Genomic DNA, 19,262 nt, shown 5'->3' with positions numbered 1-19,262 from the left:
TAGATCTTCCTCCTTAAAATAAACATAAAAGTAATGCAAATTTTGGACAAGGTGGTTCACGGAAGCGGGTCACTGGATCTTGTGATTAATTCTTTGAGCGAAATGACCCATCAATATGATAGTATTTTTCACGAGCTATCCAAATATGTTATCGAAAAAATATCAAACAAAGGCATGGAAAGTAATTGAGGAAAACCCTTTTTTCAACGAAAAAATTTTTTGCAAATTCGACCGTTTTCAAAAATTTAATGGTTTAGAGACAATTCCCTTCATCTGTTTAATGTAATATTCGTTGAAAACTTCTGAGATAATGGGGAAATAACGTTGCTTATAGTAATATAATTAGATCGTAGTTTTATCATCGAACAAATATTCCATTATCACTATCAACCGTTTGACATGAAAAACGGTTGAAAGGTCGATTGAAATACATATTCAACATGAACGACGATATGATGTTGAACACAAATGTTACCGAAATAAATGACAGAGAGTATGAATGATATGGTTATATCAACGTTGAATTAAAACGTGATGATATAGTTATTAGAAAGCGTAAAATCAAAGTGTTCTATAGATAGATGATTATTGAATGGTTTCAATGCAATATTGAAATAACCTCCTATACCATCATATTAATAACATATACAAAACTGACCGTAGAAAAAATTCGTTAAATATAACTTCATATACCTACACGTATTTTGAAAGCAAAATGACAATGTTGAAAATTCTACGGGTAACGTGAATCTCAACAATACCACGTAAGCGGGTCACTGGATTTTGTGGCTCATCCTTTGAGCATTATTGAAAAGTGACCCATCACAATGATTATATTTTTCACGGGCTGTCCAAATTATTGAGGAAAACCCATTATCCCAAAAAAAAATTTCTTTGTAAATTTGACTGGTTTTCAAAATAAGAAGGTCTAAAAACAATTTCTCACCAATTGTCTTTTCATTTTAACTTCCGGTTTTCTTGAAAACAGAAAATTTTTTCTTGCAAAATATACATCGTCTTCAACACGGATTTTTGTTGCCACCAGTACTCACGCTTTTTGTTAAAATTATATGTACTTAGCAACGTTTTCGATTATTTTCGGAAAAATGAGATGCCCTTATGATATAACTTAGGTTTGATAAAATAATTGATGAGTACCTGACGAACTTTTTTCCCCGAAAAAAAATAAAGATTAACGTTCTTGACTGGCCGGAGTCACTATGGGTACCGGGATATTGTGGTATTGAAGATAATTAAAGAGCCGATGAACTTTTCTGGCCTGTTAAATTTAGAATGCTATGTGCTGATGCGACACACTTCTTGTGGCCAAGCCACTTTTCTAACCATTCGATTCCAGCTTTCAAAGAACTCATCGGAAGGACCCCACTCGACCTCCAAACCTTGAAGACGGACTGCGTCGAGCTCTTCAGTTATTTCAACATGAAGCTGTCAGATACGTTAGTGAAGATGGTAAAATCTTCCTTGGAACAACTGAAACAAAAAGCAACAAGGTAATTCAAGAACACATTAAGAAGGCTTCCACCGAGGTCGAAGGTTTCTTGTTATTGGTACAAGCTCTGATCTCAGAGCTCTTAGAGGTCTCATAAAGTACGTTTTGCTCGGAGGAGGGTTGTGATAGTCGTTCAACTACCAACCGTTTGGACGAAAATCGTAGGTCTAACATTTTACCCGAAACATTTTGTCCTACCTGGTGGTTATTATTAATTATGTAATAATACCGAATATTTCGATTAACTTTTGGAGTTTCGACTTTAAAGTTTAAAAATTGGTGGTTTATAGATTTTCAGAACCTCTTTTCTGATTTCAACTTGTGATCTCGTATATTTGCCTCTCGGTCACCATCTTAGTAAGCTGGTAACAAGAGAGCTCTATAGAAAACACAAAGAAATGATCAATGACAACTAGAACCTTAAACGACTATCGTTATACTGGGTGATTCACCGGGATGGTCTAATAGACGTTTATGGAAAACTAATCATAATTTTGAGCTGAAAATTTGCATATTGAGGTTTGAGACAATGATCTTTCTCCCTAAAATATTTTCAGATCTCTACAACTTCCGGTTATACTAGAAACAGACTACTACTTCCTTATTTCAAATGGCACACCCAGTATATTATTGCATCATTGGATAGCTTTTTTGATGGCAATTACGGCAATATGCCATACCTTGGGTGAAAATTCAACGGTTCATGAGTTATTGAGATTCTTATGAAAAAAAAGGTGGCGATGACTACATATTTCAGCAGAAAAAGCTTTTTTCGAAAAATTTTTTTCTTTTTCGAATCCGCGAATACGCATTATAAGACTATTTTTGGCTTGGACCAAAAATGTACAGGGTGTTTATAAGAGGAACATGAACTTGGACAACTCAAATTCATCAAAACTCAAGATTTTCAAATTAGAACCTATATATTTTATTATTTGAGTCGATTCTACGTACAAAAATAGTGGGTGTTACTTAAGCAAACCCTATACCTAAAATGAATACTTCAAGAGTTATTGGGGAAGAACTTCAAATGAGGAAAAACCGCTATTTATAACTGTGTTAATAACTGTCTGTTACTTCCGGAAAACACAGAAAGAAACTAAAATTCGATTTTTGGATAACTAAATTTTACATTTCATGAATTTTAATTAATTTTTCGTTGGGATTTTTGAGAAATCCATAAACCAATACAATTTTCAATTACGAATAATTCATTACAATTCTTGATATGTCAAATTTAGTTATGAAAACATCGAATTTTAGTTTCTTTATGTGTTTTTCGGAAATCGCAGACTACTCCACACAGTTATAAATAGCATTTTTTCCTCATTTGAAGTTCTTCCTCGATAACTTTTGAAGTATTCATTTTAGGTATAGGGTTTGCTTGAGTAACCCCCACTATTTTTGGACGTAGTATCGACTGAAATAATAAAAAATATAGGTTCTAATTTGAAAATCTTGAGTTTTGTTGCACTTGAGTTGTCCAAGTTCATGATCCTCTTATAAACACCCTGTACATTTTTGGCCCAAACCGCAAACAGTCTTATAATACTACGTATTTGCGGAATCGAAAAAAAAAAGAAAAATTTTCTAAAAAAGCTTTTTCTGCTGAAATATTCAAAAAATGTGAGTCCTCATCTCCACCTTTTTTTTCATAAGAATCCCAATATCTCATGAACCGTTGAATTTTTACCCAAGGTATAGCATATTGCCAAAATTGTAATCAAAAAAGCTATCTAATGATGCAATAATATATTGGGTGTGCCATTTGAAATAAGGAAGTAGTAGTCTGTTTCCGATATAACCGTAAGTTGTAGAGATCTGAAAATATTTCAGTGAGAAAGACCATTGTCTCAGACCCCAATAGGCAAATTTTCAGCTCAAAATTATGATTAGTTTTCCATAAACGTCTAATAAGCCATCCCGTTGAATCACCCTGTAGAAAGTCATCTCGAATAGAACGTACCTTAAGAGATTTGGGGCATCGCGTTTTCGTGGGGATTATTAAAATACTAATGGACAACAGACTAGAACTTTATTGTGGTACAAAATTTGAAAACATCACCTCGTAACTACCTTCCACTGAACTCCACTTTTTCCCAGTTTTATATCTGAGTTGCAAACATAAAATCATATTGTACACCGTGAATTTCTTCTTCCTTTTCTTATTCTCTAAGTTGTATACCTGCGCAATGGTACCACGAAAGACCATTGTTACACTAATGCAGGTACATTTATATTAAGTATTGTGTCGACAATTTCAACTAGACACAGACATTATGTCTTACTGCTTTTTGTCGCCACAGAGACTTCTCGATACATCTTTTCTAATTCTCCATTATTTTGATTCATTTGCAGCATTCGAGGTAATGCCGAGATGATTCCAATGATGAGGACCAAAATGCAATTGCAGATTCCGAACACCGTGATTAATCCTGATCTAACCGTGATACAGTCCATGTTTGCTCAAGTTGTGGGTAATATTCTTGAGTGCAACAAATACATCTATCTTTGGGGACAGAGAGGAGTTACGCCGAAGAAAATGTCGTTAAAACAACGAAAACAGAATTCTGGTAATCTTTTATCAACAATTTACTCAATAATTCCCAGGCATAATCAGTAAAAACACATTTTTTCTTGAAAAATCGACTTTTTTATCAACATAGTCACCTTAAAAAGTATTATTCAAGATGTTCCATCCTGAACTGGACAAACAGATATAGTCGTGTAGATGACACCGAGAGAATCATTTTTGCCTTATGACATATAACATGTTTTCAAAGTGAAGGGTGTTTTTTTTAAAGCTATAGAACTTTAAATTGCAATAAAACAACGATGGATTATTCGATTGACATGAATTTTATTTATCTGCAAGATAAACTTGTGGCATTACATTTCAAATATGATTTCTGGCATATGACCGCCACGGCTGGCTCGGATGTAGTCCAATCTGGACGTCCAATTTTCGATTACTTTTTCCAACATTTGTGGCCGTATATCGGCAATAATACGGCGAATGTTGTCTTCCAGATGGTCAAGGGCGTGTGGCTTATCCGCATAGACCAATGACTTTACATAGGCCCACAGAAAGTAGTCTAGCGGTGTTAAATAACAAGATCTTGGAGGCCAATTCACAGGTCCAAAACGTGAAATTAGGCGGTCACCAAACGTGTCTTTCAATAAATCGATTGTAGCACGAGCTGTGTGGAATGTTGCGCCGTCTTGTTGGAACCACAGCTCCTGGACATCATGGTTGTTCAATTCAGGAATGAAAAAGTTAGTAATCATGGCTCTATACTGATCACCATTGACTGTAACGTTCTGGCCATCATCGTTTTTGAAGAAGTACGGACCAATGATTCCACCAGCCCATAAAGCGCACCAAACAATTAGTTTTTCTGGATGTAACGTTGTTTCGACATACACTTGAGGATTAGCTTCACTCCAAATACGGCAGTTTTTTTTGTTGACGTAGCCATTCAACCAGCAGTGCATTTCATCGCTAAACAAAATAAAATGGACTTAGTGCGCGGTACGTATTCCGCACAGAACCATTATTTTCGAAATGAAATTGCACTATTTGCAAGCGTTTTTCAGGCGTGCGTCTATTCATGATGAATTGCCAAACCAAACTGAGAATTAAGATGCATCTAAGATGCATAGAATACCTGGTGTGTTTACTGATTCGATATTGTTTCAGACTTTTTGAGAGACCCACCTGTTGCTTTGGTGGTCTGCTTCACCAGAGTGCTGTAAGGTGGCGCTCTTTAAAATTTTTCGAATTCCCGCATCTGCCCTGGTGCCGTTTAAAAAGGAAATACTGATTTTAGACACTGCAAACATTCACAATAAATTACAATTCAGTTCATATCGAATTTTTACTGAAATGAATGGAATATAATGACAGACCATAGAATATAAAATATTATTGTTCTATACTCAAAGTTCATGACAAGAGCGTAGAAATAGGGGGATTCTGGGGGTAATTACACGGTGCTCCTAAATTGGAGATATAAATGAAAATGACAGATTTCCGGATCATTTCAAGAAAAAAAGTCCTATAAGATGAGTCCCCAAACATTTAGTTTTGAGATACATGTGTTGAAGTTCAAGTTATTTTCTCGTATAACCTTCCCTTCACAAGATATTTAATATGAATTGGCCAAAGATATTCCAGTTTAAAGTTTTCACTATGTGATATGCTAATTTTGAATGCAAATCTACAGGGTGATATATTTTCTGGAAGGATGCCTGCTTCCTTCCACCAAAAATATATTTTGGTGAATGGCTGTTAGTTTAGAAAAATGTAGAAAAAAACTCTGGTCCAGTACTACACTTTTTGGTTTGTTATAGTTTTGTCGTATCTGCTATCGATTTCGAGAAAGAATCTCTAGTAATCCTCAGGATAATCCAAATTATTATAAAGATCCAGCTAGTAAGCTCTAATGAATGCATTAACTTTAAGTTTTGGTAGTTATTTACCTAATCTGTAGCGAAGATTAATAAATATTTGATAAACTGTACGACACACTAGAAACAACCTGTATATTGAAAGCAAAGCGTTTGTGGGCTCATATTCATGAAACTTTTTTTTCTCAAAATTATACAAGTAATTTCTCATTTTCCTTCGTAACTCTTATTTGAGAACAAGGTAAGAACAACCGAATTAGTAACAACAAAAATTATTTCGAGTAATTTGGTTCAAACTTCATTATCAAACTTCTTTTTCTAACATTACAGATATGAATAAAAGTTGTCAAAAATTTTTTTTTCGATTATCCCTCCCCAAGAAAAAAAAGATCTACGCCCTTGGTTCACAAGTATCGAGAATTGAGAGAAATGTCAAATTCAAACGATGTATGCGCCATCTGAAAAGCCCGCGATCCCTCGAAATCAAGTAGGTATAAATCTCCCGTTTTGTCTGAAAGTTTTACAGGTATAAGTAGACACCAGGTATTCTATGCATCTTAGATGCATCTCACTGAGAATAAATCACTTGACAGCTGTTAAATCGGTCGCCATCTTGAACAGTAATGCCAACTTAAAGTTATATACCTCGAAAAAAACAAGATACAGGGTATTCAACGTCATTTCTGAGCAATATTTCAGTTATGTATAACCTTTGAGTTGCGATTTCTGGTAACATCAAAGTATTTTTTAGAGCATAATTCAGAAAAGGTGGGGAATTACGAAAAAAAATTGAAAATTGGGAAATACCTGCAATGCATTTGTTTTTTTGGTTTCCGAATTAAATTTTATTATCTGAATGAATTCAATTTTCTGAGAATTTTTTTGAAAATTTTTTTTCATGATTCGAACAAAATTTTTGTTTTGTTATCTACGCGACTATACATATATATTTGTCTAGTTTATGATGAAACACCCTGTCCCTATACATAATAATATAAATATTAATTTTATGTTTCCAGATTCTACGGCACCAGCAAAACCAGCACCGGTGAATTACTACAAACAGGTGGCCGAAAACAAAGAGGTCATCAGACTTTACATGAGTCTACAGGGTGCCATGTACCTCGTCAAACCTGACGTTGCCAGCGTTTTGAATGTACCTAATATGTTTATCATGCAACTCAGGAAAATTCTCAATCCACATATTTTTTGTAGAGATATTTGAACTACTCTTATTTATGGTCCGACGATCGGGAGAAAATAATCGATGATTTCTGCGAAAAAGGGCCGCTTCCAGTCGAGATAACGGAGAAGTTCAAAGAGTATGAGGCTAGAGCAGATGAAATCGAAAGTTTACCGGAAGATGTTAACTTAGGACCCATCCAGATAGACCTAGGTAAAATTGCATGCACTTATATGATCAATTTTTCTTCTGGTGAGTTCTCTTCTGACTGAAAGTGGCACATCACTGTTTTTAACGTTACTCAAGGAGTCATCATCACATCATCATTATTCTCAGCTATCGGAGTAGCTGAGAACTCAAGGAGTAGCTAGAAAAAATCAGGTGTAGGGGCTGATTTGTTGGTTTCGTTGACCTTCCTCGTCACAATGAAATTGTGGGTTTTGGTCCTTATACTGTGATTAAAGTAGTTCACGGCCAAGGACAAATTAGGGAAATAAAAGAACGAGATAAAACACTTATTCAATTTATTTCCAACCCACTAAAAATGTGTGAAGAAGATGATAATTTGTCTAATCGATTCTCAGGGTCACTGGTCACTTGGGTCGTTGCATGTACTTCTTCGTCGGTCTCGGGAACAGATGTGAAAATCTTTAATCTTCTCGTTGTCGGTGCAAGTGTTGAACATATGTTGTAGTTGTAGACTGGTCTGAACTCAATTGAATTATTCGCCCTGAAATGCCGAGTTTTATGGGCATTCAGGCTGTTTTCCGTTCGACCGTTAACAAAGCCTTTCTACGGATCCCTTAGGGGTGTGGCTTTGATAATCCTAAGTTTGTACAACAAATTCTTCAGTTCTCGGAGGAATCGATAGATTCCCTACAAAATAAACATCCATTGATATCTAGAAATATACTTGCTTCTTTTTAATATCAAAATGAAACAACCTCATATAGAAAAACCCTCCACTTTTGTTTTCCAAAGTGAAAAATAATGCTGGAATTAAAATACTGTTTGGTGCAATAGACACCTACTGCTACCCCAGGCCTCTAGTAATATTGAATTAAAATGATACAATGCTACCAACGCAAAACAGAGAAGAATTTCGTGCAATATCTCATTATATTATTTTTTACTCAGATGAATTCAAACTTGCTCTTCTGGTGGAATCGAACGCTTGGAAGTACATAATGGGTAACAATCTGGCCTTGAGAAATAAACAGAGGCTTAACAAAATGGTTGATTTCATCAAGACTCAAGAGAAAATAATGAGTAAGAAGATAAGGGATCTCGACGACTGCAGGTGATTGGAAAACGAGTTGGAAAATTAGTTATGTGTTTGGCTCATTAAGCTAAATCCTTTCTGTTCAGATTAGCGATGCAATGCTTGGAGAGAATTCGGGATAACTTCATTGAAATGGACATGGAGCTGGGTGCCATGGAAGAAGCATATTCTATCTTCAACAGATTCAGAATAGACGTCCCAAGGGAAGATATCGAGAGAGTTGATACGTTAAGATTTAACTTCGGAAACATGGGTGTTCATGTGAGTTCTTTTCATTTAATTTCGTCATCAGAACCAAATTTTGCATTTTTCATTTCACTACAAAGTTCCTTGTAAGACATTTAACTTGTCTAGCGAAAAATTAATTCGACAACCGAAAATTCCAGGTGCAATATGAATTATAAAGTAGAAATCAAGTTTCGAATAGGGAAGATAGGTCATGTTGCACCTCATATGAAAGCTTATGTCAACAGGTTTTCAACTCTGTGGAAGGTCTCGGTCCGACCTATTTACTTATATGATGAACGTGAGAGTGCCATAACACCATAAATAAACTGGCCAGAGGCAATGAAGTGACTCTACTATGGGTACCAGTGCACTGTGGTGTTGAAGGAAACGAAAAAGCCGATGAATTTGCAAAAAGTGCATCAATGTTAACAACTACTGGAGTCTTTCTGTGGACTAGGAAAAGACCAATATAAGGCAGCGGTCCAGCAATGGGAGTTGAATAATAGGATAACCCACTGGACTTACTCAGGTCAAGAAATTCGTGATAATTTCACCTACCTATGCCAGAAAGCTCTTGAAGCTGTCGCGAGCTTTGGGTTATGGTGGGACTGCTGGCGGGGCACCGTCTGTACAAACATCATTTGTACCCAATGGTGAGGAATATCAGTCACAAGGAACAGTTGTATACAATTTATTCAATGGCAACGTTTCTGAGCATTTAGCTCCTTCATCAGGCTAAAAACAAAAACCAATTTATAAACAACGGCATGGATCATACAATTGGTGTAGCAATAAAGACAAAAAATAGATAAAATGACGTCACTATACAATAATAAATATGAAATATAAACTAGATGACAAAATAACAATGAATATAAATATAAAGTAAAACAACATAAACAATTCACGCCAGGTCGGCCAAGGAAACAATAAAATTACAAGAAAAAGCGATCTCACCCTATGAATAACGGTTATAAATCATTCGAATACATCGAAATCATCAAATAAATGTTCATACAATAAAATGGCATTCTCAGGATAGCATTAAAACCATATCAAACAAGACGTATCAGTATAAACAAAAGCATCAGGCAAGACAGACTGCATTAAAATGTGTGAGACATACTACACACCCGATTCAAAACGAAACACGAACTACCGCGCAATAAAATTATCTACCTTTATCTACTCCTATTGAATTATACACTCATTATTCAACTGCTTTTGAGCAATTAATAGTATATATTAACAAACAGCGTGATTTATAATAACTCACTACTATAACTCACTATTATAAATCGAAAAATATGGATCTGTGCTTCTATACTTCTCTGCTTCTATTCGATTGGCCGAAAGGGAACATTCCATTATTGTTATTGAGGGGAGGAATGTCCGAGGGAATGTCACTTTTGACGTTTTCAAATTAAGTTGATATCTAATTATTGTGAATGTTTTGCTGAAAACGATTAATTCGGATAGTGAAGATGAAATATTATAAAGGTATACATTTCCAAAAGACAAACAGCTAATATTACCATACAGAATTAATTGCCCGAAAAAATATAAAGGAGTTTGAAAAAATTTTCAAGATTGGTGTAGCAGTAAGATCATTAAGTAATCGTTTACAGGGAATATTTTTTGGTATATTTTAATGCATTTTTATAGGCAATTATTAAGGTTTTTCAATAAATTTCTATGTCTGTACTCTGTACTGAATTCGAGCTGGCCGAAGCTAGTTCGATTGTGATTGGTAGCACTAAGTTTCCATCTCTCTCGTACGGGATCGAGCACATTATGTTTATTTCCCGTTCCTTCTGTCTTTATTCTAAGCCTGTATTTTTTTCTTAGTATTTATTGATATAGTCGTAGATAAAGTATAGTATTCAACTTGCGGTAATGGTCATAACTCACTTGATGAATTACAGCACTCGCCTGCGGCTCGTTATGACTTACATTACCGCTCGTTGAATAATATACTATAACCTTATTAATTAAGTTAAAATACACCGAACTCAAACTACCAATATCGGTGCGTGTATTCACAGAATCTTTTATTCTCTTGATGAAAACCATTTCCTTGAATGTTCGTACTATTTTATTTGGCCTATGTAACTGCCAGCACAATCTGAACAATCTATTTTGTATACTAAATTAGAATGTCTCATCAACAGACTGCCATCCTTTAGTCGACTGAACAATATGCCCACAGTTTTATTATAATACAAAACTACTTTGTTTGAGAGATTGCTCATTATTCTTGCTAATTGCTGAGAGCATCCCGGTATATAGACTCATTTACAATAATGTGTCGTTTGATCAACATCATTGGATGATCGAGAATCACTTGTACTAATAGACGAATAAAAAATCTTATATGATATATTGAATTACTGGGATAACCATTCTCGACAAGCACAGCAGCCTGATCAAGGAAATTTTTTTGCCATTGAATAAATTGTATACAACTGTTCCTTGTGACTGATATTCCTCACCATTGAATTAAATCTTCGGAACGATAATTTTATCGTTCAGTCAGTAGATGAGATTTGCAGGCTTTGTGGATCAGAAGCAGAAACAGCTGAACACATGGTATGCAAGTGTCCAGAGCTGGCTGGCTTAAGAACCATTCATATTGGGAAGCCGTTCCTGAATACTCGTGAGATAACGGCCAAGGCTCCTAAGGAGGTTGTCAGTTTTATCGACGCCATTGACGACCTCTTTGAATTTTCATGAATAATAATAATAATAATAGTATTTATTTCCAGAATTGTATCTACAATTACAAAATGAAAACAAGTCAAAAATTCTTTACAAATGAAACTACCATACCTATGCTATATGTACATGACAAAAGTCTATAAATTCAAGTATTGAATATGGTTCACATTTTATTAACATTGCTAATAATTCTCTTTTGAAGAGTTTCAATTCCTTAATGGCTCTCATTTTCCTAGGTAGATGATTGAAGAGTTTCATACTCATATAAAAACTATTACGCTCCGTACTCGTTAATTTGTGAATAGGTAATAGATAATCAATCACTCTCCTGGTATTATTCACATTTCTAAAATTCTGAAAATAAGAATTGTTCTTGAACAAAAATAATAAAATTTTATAGATATATAGACCAGGTGCAGTTAGTATATTATATCTTCTGAATATACCCCGACATGATTCCCTGTATTTCATGTGAAACATTATCCTCATAGCCATCTTCTGAGCGATGAACACGCGTTCAGCCTGGGTGCTCCCACCCCAGAAAATGATTCCATATGCCATAATCGATTGAAAATTTGCAAAATAAACAATCCTCAAGGTGTCTATATCTATTCTATTTCTAATGGCTCTTAGTGTATATATGATCGTATGCAGTCTCTTCGTCACTGATTCACAATGCAACCCCCAACCAAGATTGCTCTCAATAAATACACCTGATAATTTAGTACAAGATCTTACTTGAACTATTCCATTGTCAAAAGTGATACTCTCCGGAAATGTTAGATTTGGGCGATTAGTTGAAAACATTAAAACATTAGTTTTATTCCCATTGAGAACTAAACCATTTTCGATACACCATTTTTCAATCACTGTCATTGATGTTTTCAAAGTGTTCATGACATCTCCAATAGTCTGGCCTGATATTAAAACATTAGCGTCATCAGCATATAAATATGTTTCTATATGTTCTTCTCTAGGTGATAGATGTTCAATTGTTAAATTATGTTGTGGTGAAGTCTCAGTTGAATAGGTAGTAGATGGAGAAAGTATAAGTTGATCTTGAGGAACTAGAACTAGAATATATAGGGTATAGAACAAAAGATCTACATAGTCGCAGTTCCCGGAAGGCTTACCGAGCCACAACGACCCCAGTTAAAAATGTTGAAATAATAGTAATATATGATCAACGATCCTATCATATTAATTTATAAATGTATTTCAGGCGAAACAAACCCAAGAGAACATCTACGAAGTGCAAGCGCCTCTTCTGGAAGAGCTGACTGCCGGAGTCGATAAGTTCGCCTTCGAGGTCGAGGCCTTCGACAAAGATTTCGAAGAGAAAGGTCCAATGGTCTCGGGTCTGGAAGCCAGGGAGGCCAGCGATCGCGTCTTAGTTTTCCAAGATCGCTTCGACGAGCTTTGGCGAAAATTCGAAATGTACAGCAGCGGCGAGAGACTGTTCGGCTTAGAGGTTAAGGATTACCCCATCCTACACAAGAGGAAGAAAGAGTTCAATCTCTTGAACAAACTGTATGGATTGTACCTGCAAGTAAACAAGAGCATAGATGGCTACTACGATATATTGTGGTCTGATGTTGACACCGAGGTTATAATTGCGGAATTGACCGAATTCCAGAACAGGTGAGTCAAATTTGATGAGACTACAAGGATAACTGAAATATAATTGATTTTATTGAAAAACTTGAAATATTTCGTGAAATCAAGAACGTCAAAATGTCTGTACGTCGCCGTTCTCAACTTATTGGCCTTTATCCTTCTACTACGTGGACCAATTGGCGTTAGTGCCTATAAAATACTTTCCGTGCAAGAATCGGAGCCAAATGACCACTGTTTATGTCTAATTTTTGTTGTTTGGGCTAATTCGAAATTGGCCGAAGATTAGCATTTTTACCAAAGAACTGTGTTTAGTGATGGAACTCATTTCTGATGGAATGGTTCCATCTTTACGCGAAGTTGCCGTATATGGAGCAAGACAATATTCAAACCCGTAACGGTTTGCACGCTATTGACATCATGATTTTTAGTTCAAAAAAATTAATTAGCTAAACATCGACAACGTTCCATTCCAATAAGACAGCACAAATTGCCATACAGCGTGCTAAATCATAAATTTATTCTTAAATCAATTTGGTGACAACTTCATTTCCAGAAGTCGTCCTGTTAACTGGCCCCCTCGTTCGTTAGACTTAATACCTCTCGATTACTTTTTATGGGGCTATGTAAGGCATTGGCTTATGGCGGCAAACCAACAACTCCTGAAGCATTGAAAGACAATATTCAAGTCACCACCAACGCCATACAACCAGTGTTATTGAAAAATTGTACTGATCGAATTGAGAATGTAGCTCGTAGCCGCGGCAGATATATGCTGGAAGCCCGAAAATTATAATTAAAAAATAAATGCCATGAAATTATCTACTTACTTTAACTCCTATTTGAATACTGTTGTGCTTTAATACTTAATACTGATGTTCTTTAATTCAACAGATGCCGAAAACTACCCAAAGCTCTGAAAGATTGGCCAGCATTCTTGGACTTGAAAAAGAAGATCGATGATTTCAGTGAAACCTGCCCTCTACTGGAGCTAATGGCCAATAAGGTCAATGCCCTTTTCTTTCTTAGCGAGTCTCCCTGAATCTGCCATTTGTTTCATCGAATTGATCATGATTAACTTCACCATGAAAATTAATGCGGTCATAGAAAAAGTATAGTACACTACTCGAGTTGTAAGACAATTACGCACTCGTAGAATAAAGTTCTAGTCGTGCGTAATATGCTTCTTACAACTCTTGTTATGTAATATACTATTATGTGCAAGGTCAAGTTTGAACAACGTTATAATTAACGCACATTAGTATCCCAAACCTACTTGACCTTCCATAGGTATTGTTGTACAACCAAAGTCCATCTACTGAGGGTTTGTTTTTTCGCGACTGATAGAAATTATCAAATTGCATTTTTTTCCATTTTTTATCCTTCCTCATCTTGCTTTACTCCTGTTCAGGCTATGAAAGATAGACATTGGAGACGCCTCTCCACCACTTGCAACTATCAATTCGATACCGATTCGCCAACCTTCACTTTGAGGAACGTTATGGAAGCTCCCCTATTGCAATACAAGGATGATGTTGAAGATATATGCATCAGTGCAGTGAAGGAGAAGGATATTGAGGCCAAACTGAAGCAAGTCATAGCCGATTGGGCGGTAGTAGATTTATCCTTCGGTTCATTCAAAGCCAGAGGTGAACTTCTACTCAAGGGTACTGAAACTGGAGAAATTATCATGTTGCTAGAAGACAGCTTGATGGTTATGAATTCGCTTCTCAGTAATAGGTGAGAAAAAATGGAAAATACTCCACTAGGCCAAAATACTAATCGTGAAGATCTTCATTTCAACATCCTGAAACTAATCGACTTTCCTTCATCACTAGGCAGGATAACTCAACACCACAAACTCAGCAACTATGATATTATAACAAATACACTGATACACAGATCAAATTTGATTTGATTAGTTATTCACACATGAATTACAGACGTATTTCTGCATGTCATAAGTGGGGTCACACACCTGAGCAATAAGCAACGAGCAATGAGCAACAGGCAACGTAATTTGTACAACTCGCCAACTAGGTCTATCTATTTAAGTACTGTGCAAAGTTAAACTGTGCGATTCACTTTGCCATGAACAGAGAGCACGATCAACGGTAGAATCTGCGAAGTAATTCGCACGGCAAATAACCTTTAGTAGTTGCCAAGGAAACGAATAACCGCCTGCGTAGCCGATAACTTTTTGACGTTTCGTGATTTGCCAACATTTTGTAGATTTGTTTGAGTTTTTATGGAAATGAATGAGGTCGTAGAAAAATTGTAGTACACAACTCGAGTTGTACGACAATTACGCACTTCTAGAATTAGCATTTTACAACTCTTGTGTGCGTAAAAAACCTAATTCTTTTCCGCCCGCATATGGGTATATGATGCAAATTGTAGATGTAGATTATGTATCAAGGTTTATCTGTCTGTATTTTTAGTTAACAATAAACAATAAAAAGTTATCAATTTCCTCTCCAGATACAATGCTCCATTCAAAAAGGATATTCAGTTGTGGGTACACAAGTTGGTGACGACGTCAGAAATTTTGGAGAAATGGATGTTGGTGCAGAATCTTTGGGTGTACCTTGAGGCCGTCTTCGTTGGAGGCGACATCGCCAAGCAACTGCCCGCAGAAGCGAAAAGATTTAGCGTACGAAGCTGCCTTTTTACCTAACGAAAGATCTCATTAATACTTTCCAGAATATCGACAAATCCTGGGTCAAGATTATGGCTCGAGCACACGAATTTACCAACGCGGTGGAATGTTGCACTGGCGACGAGACCATGGGACAGCTTCTTCCGCATCTTTTGGAACAGTTGGAAACTTGTCAGAAGAGTTTGACAGGATATTTGGGTGAGTAATCTTTCACCTCCTATTTTGGGAAGATTTTTGGGAAATGATCCAACCATATTCGTAAAATGATCTTTTTTTTTTCAGAAAGCAAACGATTGCTCTTCCCCAGATTCTTCTTCATCTCTGACCCAGTCTTATTGGAAATTCTTGGTCAAAGCTCCGATCCAACAAGCATCCGACCTCACTTGCTGAGTCTGTTCGATGCGGTCGCATCGGTGAGTTTTTTAGGTATTATTCTCGAGTGCGTATTTATTATTATCAGAGTGATGTATTGAAAATTATTTTATTATTATATTTAAAATTTATAGATGAACCGGACCATCGCTAGGGGTTCTTGTTCAAGCTTGAAATGCCGCCCATGAATTTTAGCGACCGCCTACCCTGCCAAAATTCATAGGCGGCATTTCAAGTTTAACCATGTTTAGAAATTCAAAGTACCAAATCACAGGAAGGAATACAGGAAAATCAAAACCATCATTAGTCATGATAACCATCATAAATATTTTAGATGATGCGCAATCCCCCTCATAGTACTTTTTACGAGTTATTGACGTTTAAATTCATATCAGGCTTGTCAGAATTATGAGGATCAGGAACTATTTTTAAGGTTTTATTCATTTAAAAAAAAACTAGAAACGAACTGGAAAAAATGTTTTTTTTATAGCTAATTGTTGGATTTATAGGTTTAGCAGAGGATTCACTAATACACAGTTAAAGTTTTGTTAGTTCAATATAATATCTAGAATGTCTCTCTCCGAGCAAGCTCGATGTCGTATAGGCTCATCTTAAGATGTCTAAAAACCAGGTGTATGAACTGATAAGCTTTTGTTTTGCCAATTTTGAGAATATTAGATAAGCTTCGTTATGTCAACTGTAGGTAGCGCTATCAACAAATTAACTCTCTCTCTCTCTCTATTACAAATATTTGAATGCATTCCAGCAAACGTTTCGTGTTTTGTTTCACGACTTTGCACGATCATACTCGGTTACACGTCGCTTTTGATTGGTCAGTATCGGGTTTTAATTAATGTATCGAATCAAAATCAACGAAAATGACAAGTATGACATTGCGGCGCCGCCACGAACTAAATCTAATATTTTCAATTTGGTCGAATGTCATTCCATTCAAAATTTGACGAGTGCATTCACCATATTTTTAGACATCTTAGCTCATCTCTTAGGTTAGTCCTCTGTCATTCGCTCTAGATCATTGAATAACTATTCTTGTTTTTTCTCTCGATAGCCTCGATGGCCTCGTCACTCGCTTAACGCTCGCAGCGCCGCGGTGACGAGATGAAGTAATACTACAAGTGGATAGGATGTAATGTTGGTTGTCTTCCTCGTAATTTGTTGTTTGTTTAGTTTATGTACCCGTTGAACTTTTTGGAGTCTCCTCTTTAATTTCAGACCTCTTCTCAGCCTCTAATCAGGCTAGATTAGATAATCGAGAGATGAAAGTCAAATCTCGTCTAAATTAATTTCTTAGTTTGAGGTCTGTCTCCTGATCATATCTGCATTTCGTAACTCGGATATGACTGGTATTACAGCCTGATTAAATGCAGATCTCATCTCTTGAGCAGTTAGCTCAATCACATCCTCACAAGCTTCATACTCTCATACTTTCGAGTCGAATCTTTCACAGAAATCATCGACCGATTCGTGTTTCTCCATTTTGATGGAGTACAAGCGAGCTCTTACCTGAAGTGGGTGTCACATTTGACTCGCACTTCCTGGAGAACCTCAAATCTCTAATTACTTCGACAGGGTCTCTGATATTTTCTTGTGATAGTTCTCGTCAATTTTGTTTATGATAAGGTCTCGTTACAATTACTTCTCTTGGATTTGTTGGCCTCTGACCAAGTTTGGTTACTCGTACTTGGCTTTACGACATCCAACAAATCATTTGTATAAAAAGCTCAGATCTAAGTCTGTCGATCCAGATCTTCTGTACTTAGAGAAATGATGGAATATGAATCACTATTATTTTCCACCAATGGTTTTCCTTGATTTCTTTTGGCTGCCATCTCAATTTCAGGATTTATAAAAAAAAAATATTTATATTATGTATTTTAAGATTTTTGTGTATTTTATGCTCTCTTAGTACATCTACTACCAGGTATAAGATATGAAATTTTGTTTCGTGCTTCTGCATTGCTTCAGACGCACAGCGATTTGATAAAATTCGAAACAGGACTATCAAGTTTTCAAGCAGCATCACCTCGTACATGTACACCTTACTTCAAGAGCGGTATCACGCACTGCAATGAATACCTGTTGACTTAGGTATGGCCATTGCACAGGTGCGGGATGAATACTTGAATCCTATAATATCCCTAGCTTACAAACACACAACACAACACAGCAAGCATTGTATGAAAGAAGCCCTGAAATATTGATTATCACTAATCTTACCATACTGCAGTTCTTGTAGTTTAGTAATAATAATAATAATACCCTTTATTAGCAAAATATACTATTTAGTATATTTAGTATATTTTATTTAGTGAAATAAATAATTCCCCAAATTTTTTCATCAAGCATGATGAATATATACTCTCAAAATATCTAAATCTCTGGGTTATGTATGTGGAATGTGAAACATCCAATTTTACATACTCCAAGCGATGTATATAGAATCTCCAAATCTACATGCTCCAATCCTCTAGGTGTGGTATGTAAAATCTCTAAAATTATCCAATGTAAAACAGACAGTATGTTAGCAAAATCTCTAAGGTTAACATAATCTCAACCTCTGAATGGTTTAAGTAAAACTGTAAATTTTTTTCATCTTAGCCTCTCGAATGATGTATATACATCACCTAAATCTCTCAAACGCTGGATGTGACATCTATCGTGAACAATGATTATGTAAAATCTCGACATTAACATACCATGTTAACAATGAATTGTAAAATCTCTACATTTAAAAGTCATCTGAATCGATTTTAAACGAAGTGGAATCTCTACATTCACAAACACCTGAATTTGATTTCAAACGATGTGAAATCTCTACATTCACAAACTTCTAAAGCGATTTCAAACGATGTGAAATCTCTACATTCACAAACATTTGACATTATTGACCCGAATTAAGAGTAATGTTATTAGTGGAAAATTCCACAGACGGCTTTTTTAAATGCAAAGTGAAAAGTTAATTATGAACTAAACGAATTTTAACGAATAACGAATAATTTTTTCAAAAAATCAATCTATGGGTTAGCAATATTTGTCACGCAAAAGTGTTTTATTCGAAATATTTTCCTACGACAAATGTAACTTCAAAGAAATGCCATTATAGACTTTCTTGTTCTAGAGATCATATTCTATAAAATACGAAAAATTCAGAAAAATTAACCGATGACAATTTTTCCTGGTCCTGAGCCTGGTGCTTTTGAAATCTATCAGGTGTGTGAATAAGTCTTTCCCGTTTTTTGTAAGAGATGGCACCACCAATACTGTG

At 35.7% G+C, this 19,262-nt stretch overlaps 1 protein-coding gene and 1 long non-coding RNA gene across 3 annotated transcripts in view; one reads left to right on the top strand and one right to left on the bottom strand.

Annotated features, from left to right (window-relative positions):
* The window catches only part of LOC123672228 (dynein axonemal heavy chain 8-like), a 133,542-nt gene that overhangs the window by 42,205 nt on the left and 72,075 nt on the right, over positions 1–19,262 (top strand). For both annotated transcript variants that reach the window (XM_045606244.1, XM_045606243.1), the window contains exons 16-27: positions 1,358–1,511; positions 3,869–4,083; positions 6,940–7,076; positions 7,136–7,316; positions 8,241–8,403; positions 8,472–8,646; positions 12,554–12,972; positions 13,840–13,951; positions 14,357–14,685; positions 15,427–15,598; positions 15,649–15,802; positions 15,887–16,017. In XM_045606244.1, coding sequence (XP_045462200.1) covers positions 1,358–1,511; positions 3,869–4,083; positions 6,940–7,076; positions 7,136–7,316; positions 8,241–8,403; positions 8,472–8,646; positions 12,554–12,972; positions 13,840–13,951; positions 14,357–14,685; positions 15,427–15,598; positions 15,649–15,802; positions 15,887–16,017 — 2,342 coding nt within the window. The remainder of the gene's footprint in view (positions 1–1,357; positions 1,512–3,868; positions 4,084–6,939; positions 7,077–7,135; positions 7,317–8,240; positions 8,404–8,471; positions 8,647–12,553; positions 12,973–13,839; positions 13,952–14,356; positions 14,686–15,426; positions 15,599–15,648; positions 15,803–15,886; positions 16,018–19,262) is intronic.
* On the bottom strand, positions 9,289–9,770 carry LOC123672241. The gene is made up of 2 exons (XR_006746234.1): positions 9,571–9,770; positions 9,289–9,348 (listed from the first exon to the last, which is right to left on the bottom strand). It is a non-coding gene; the product is annotated as an uncharacterized LOC123672241 (long non-coding RNA).

Source organism: Harmonia axyridis, chromosome 2 (assembly GCF_914767665.1).
Source record: "Harmonia axyridis chromosome 2, icHarAxyr1.1, whole genome shotgun sequence".
In the NCBI taxonomy this organism is placed as follows: Eukaryota; Metazoa; Arthropoda; class Insecta; order Coleoptera; family Coccinellidae; genus Harmonia; species Harmonia axyridis.
The sequence above is the reverse complement of the archived record's forward strand: the minus strand, read 5'-3'. Positions and strand labels throughout refer to the sequence as shown.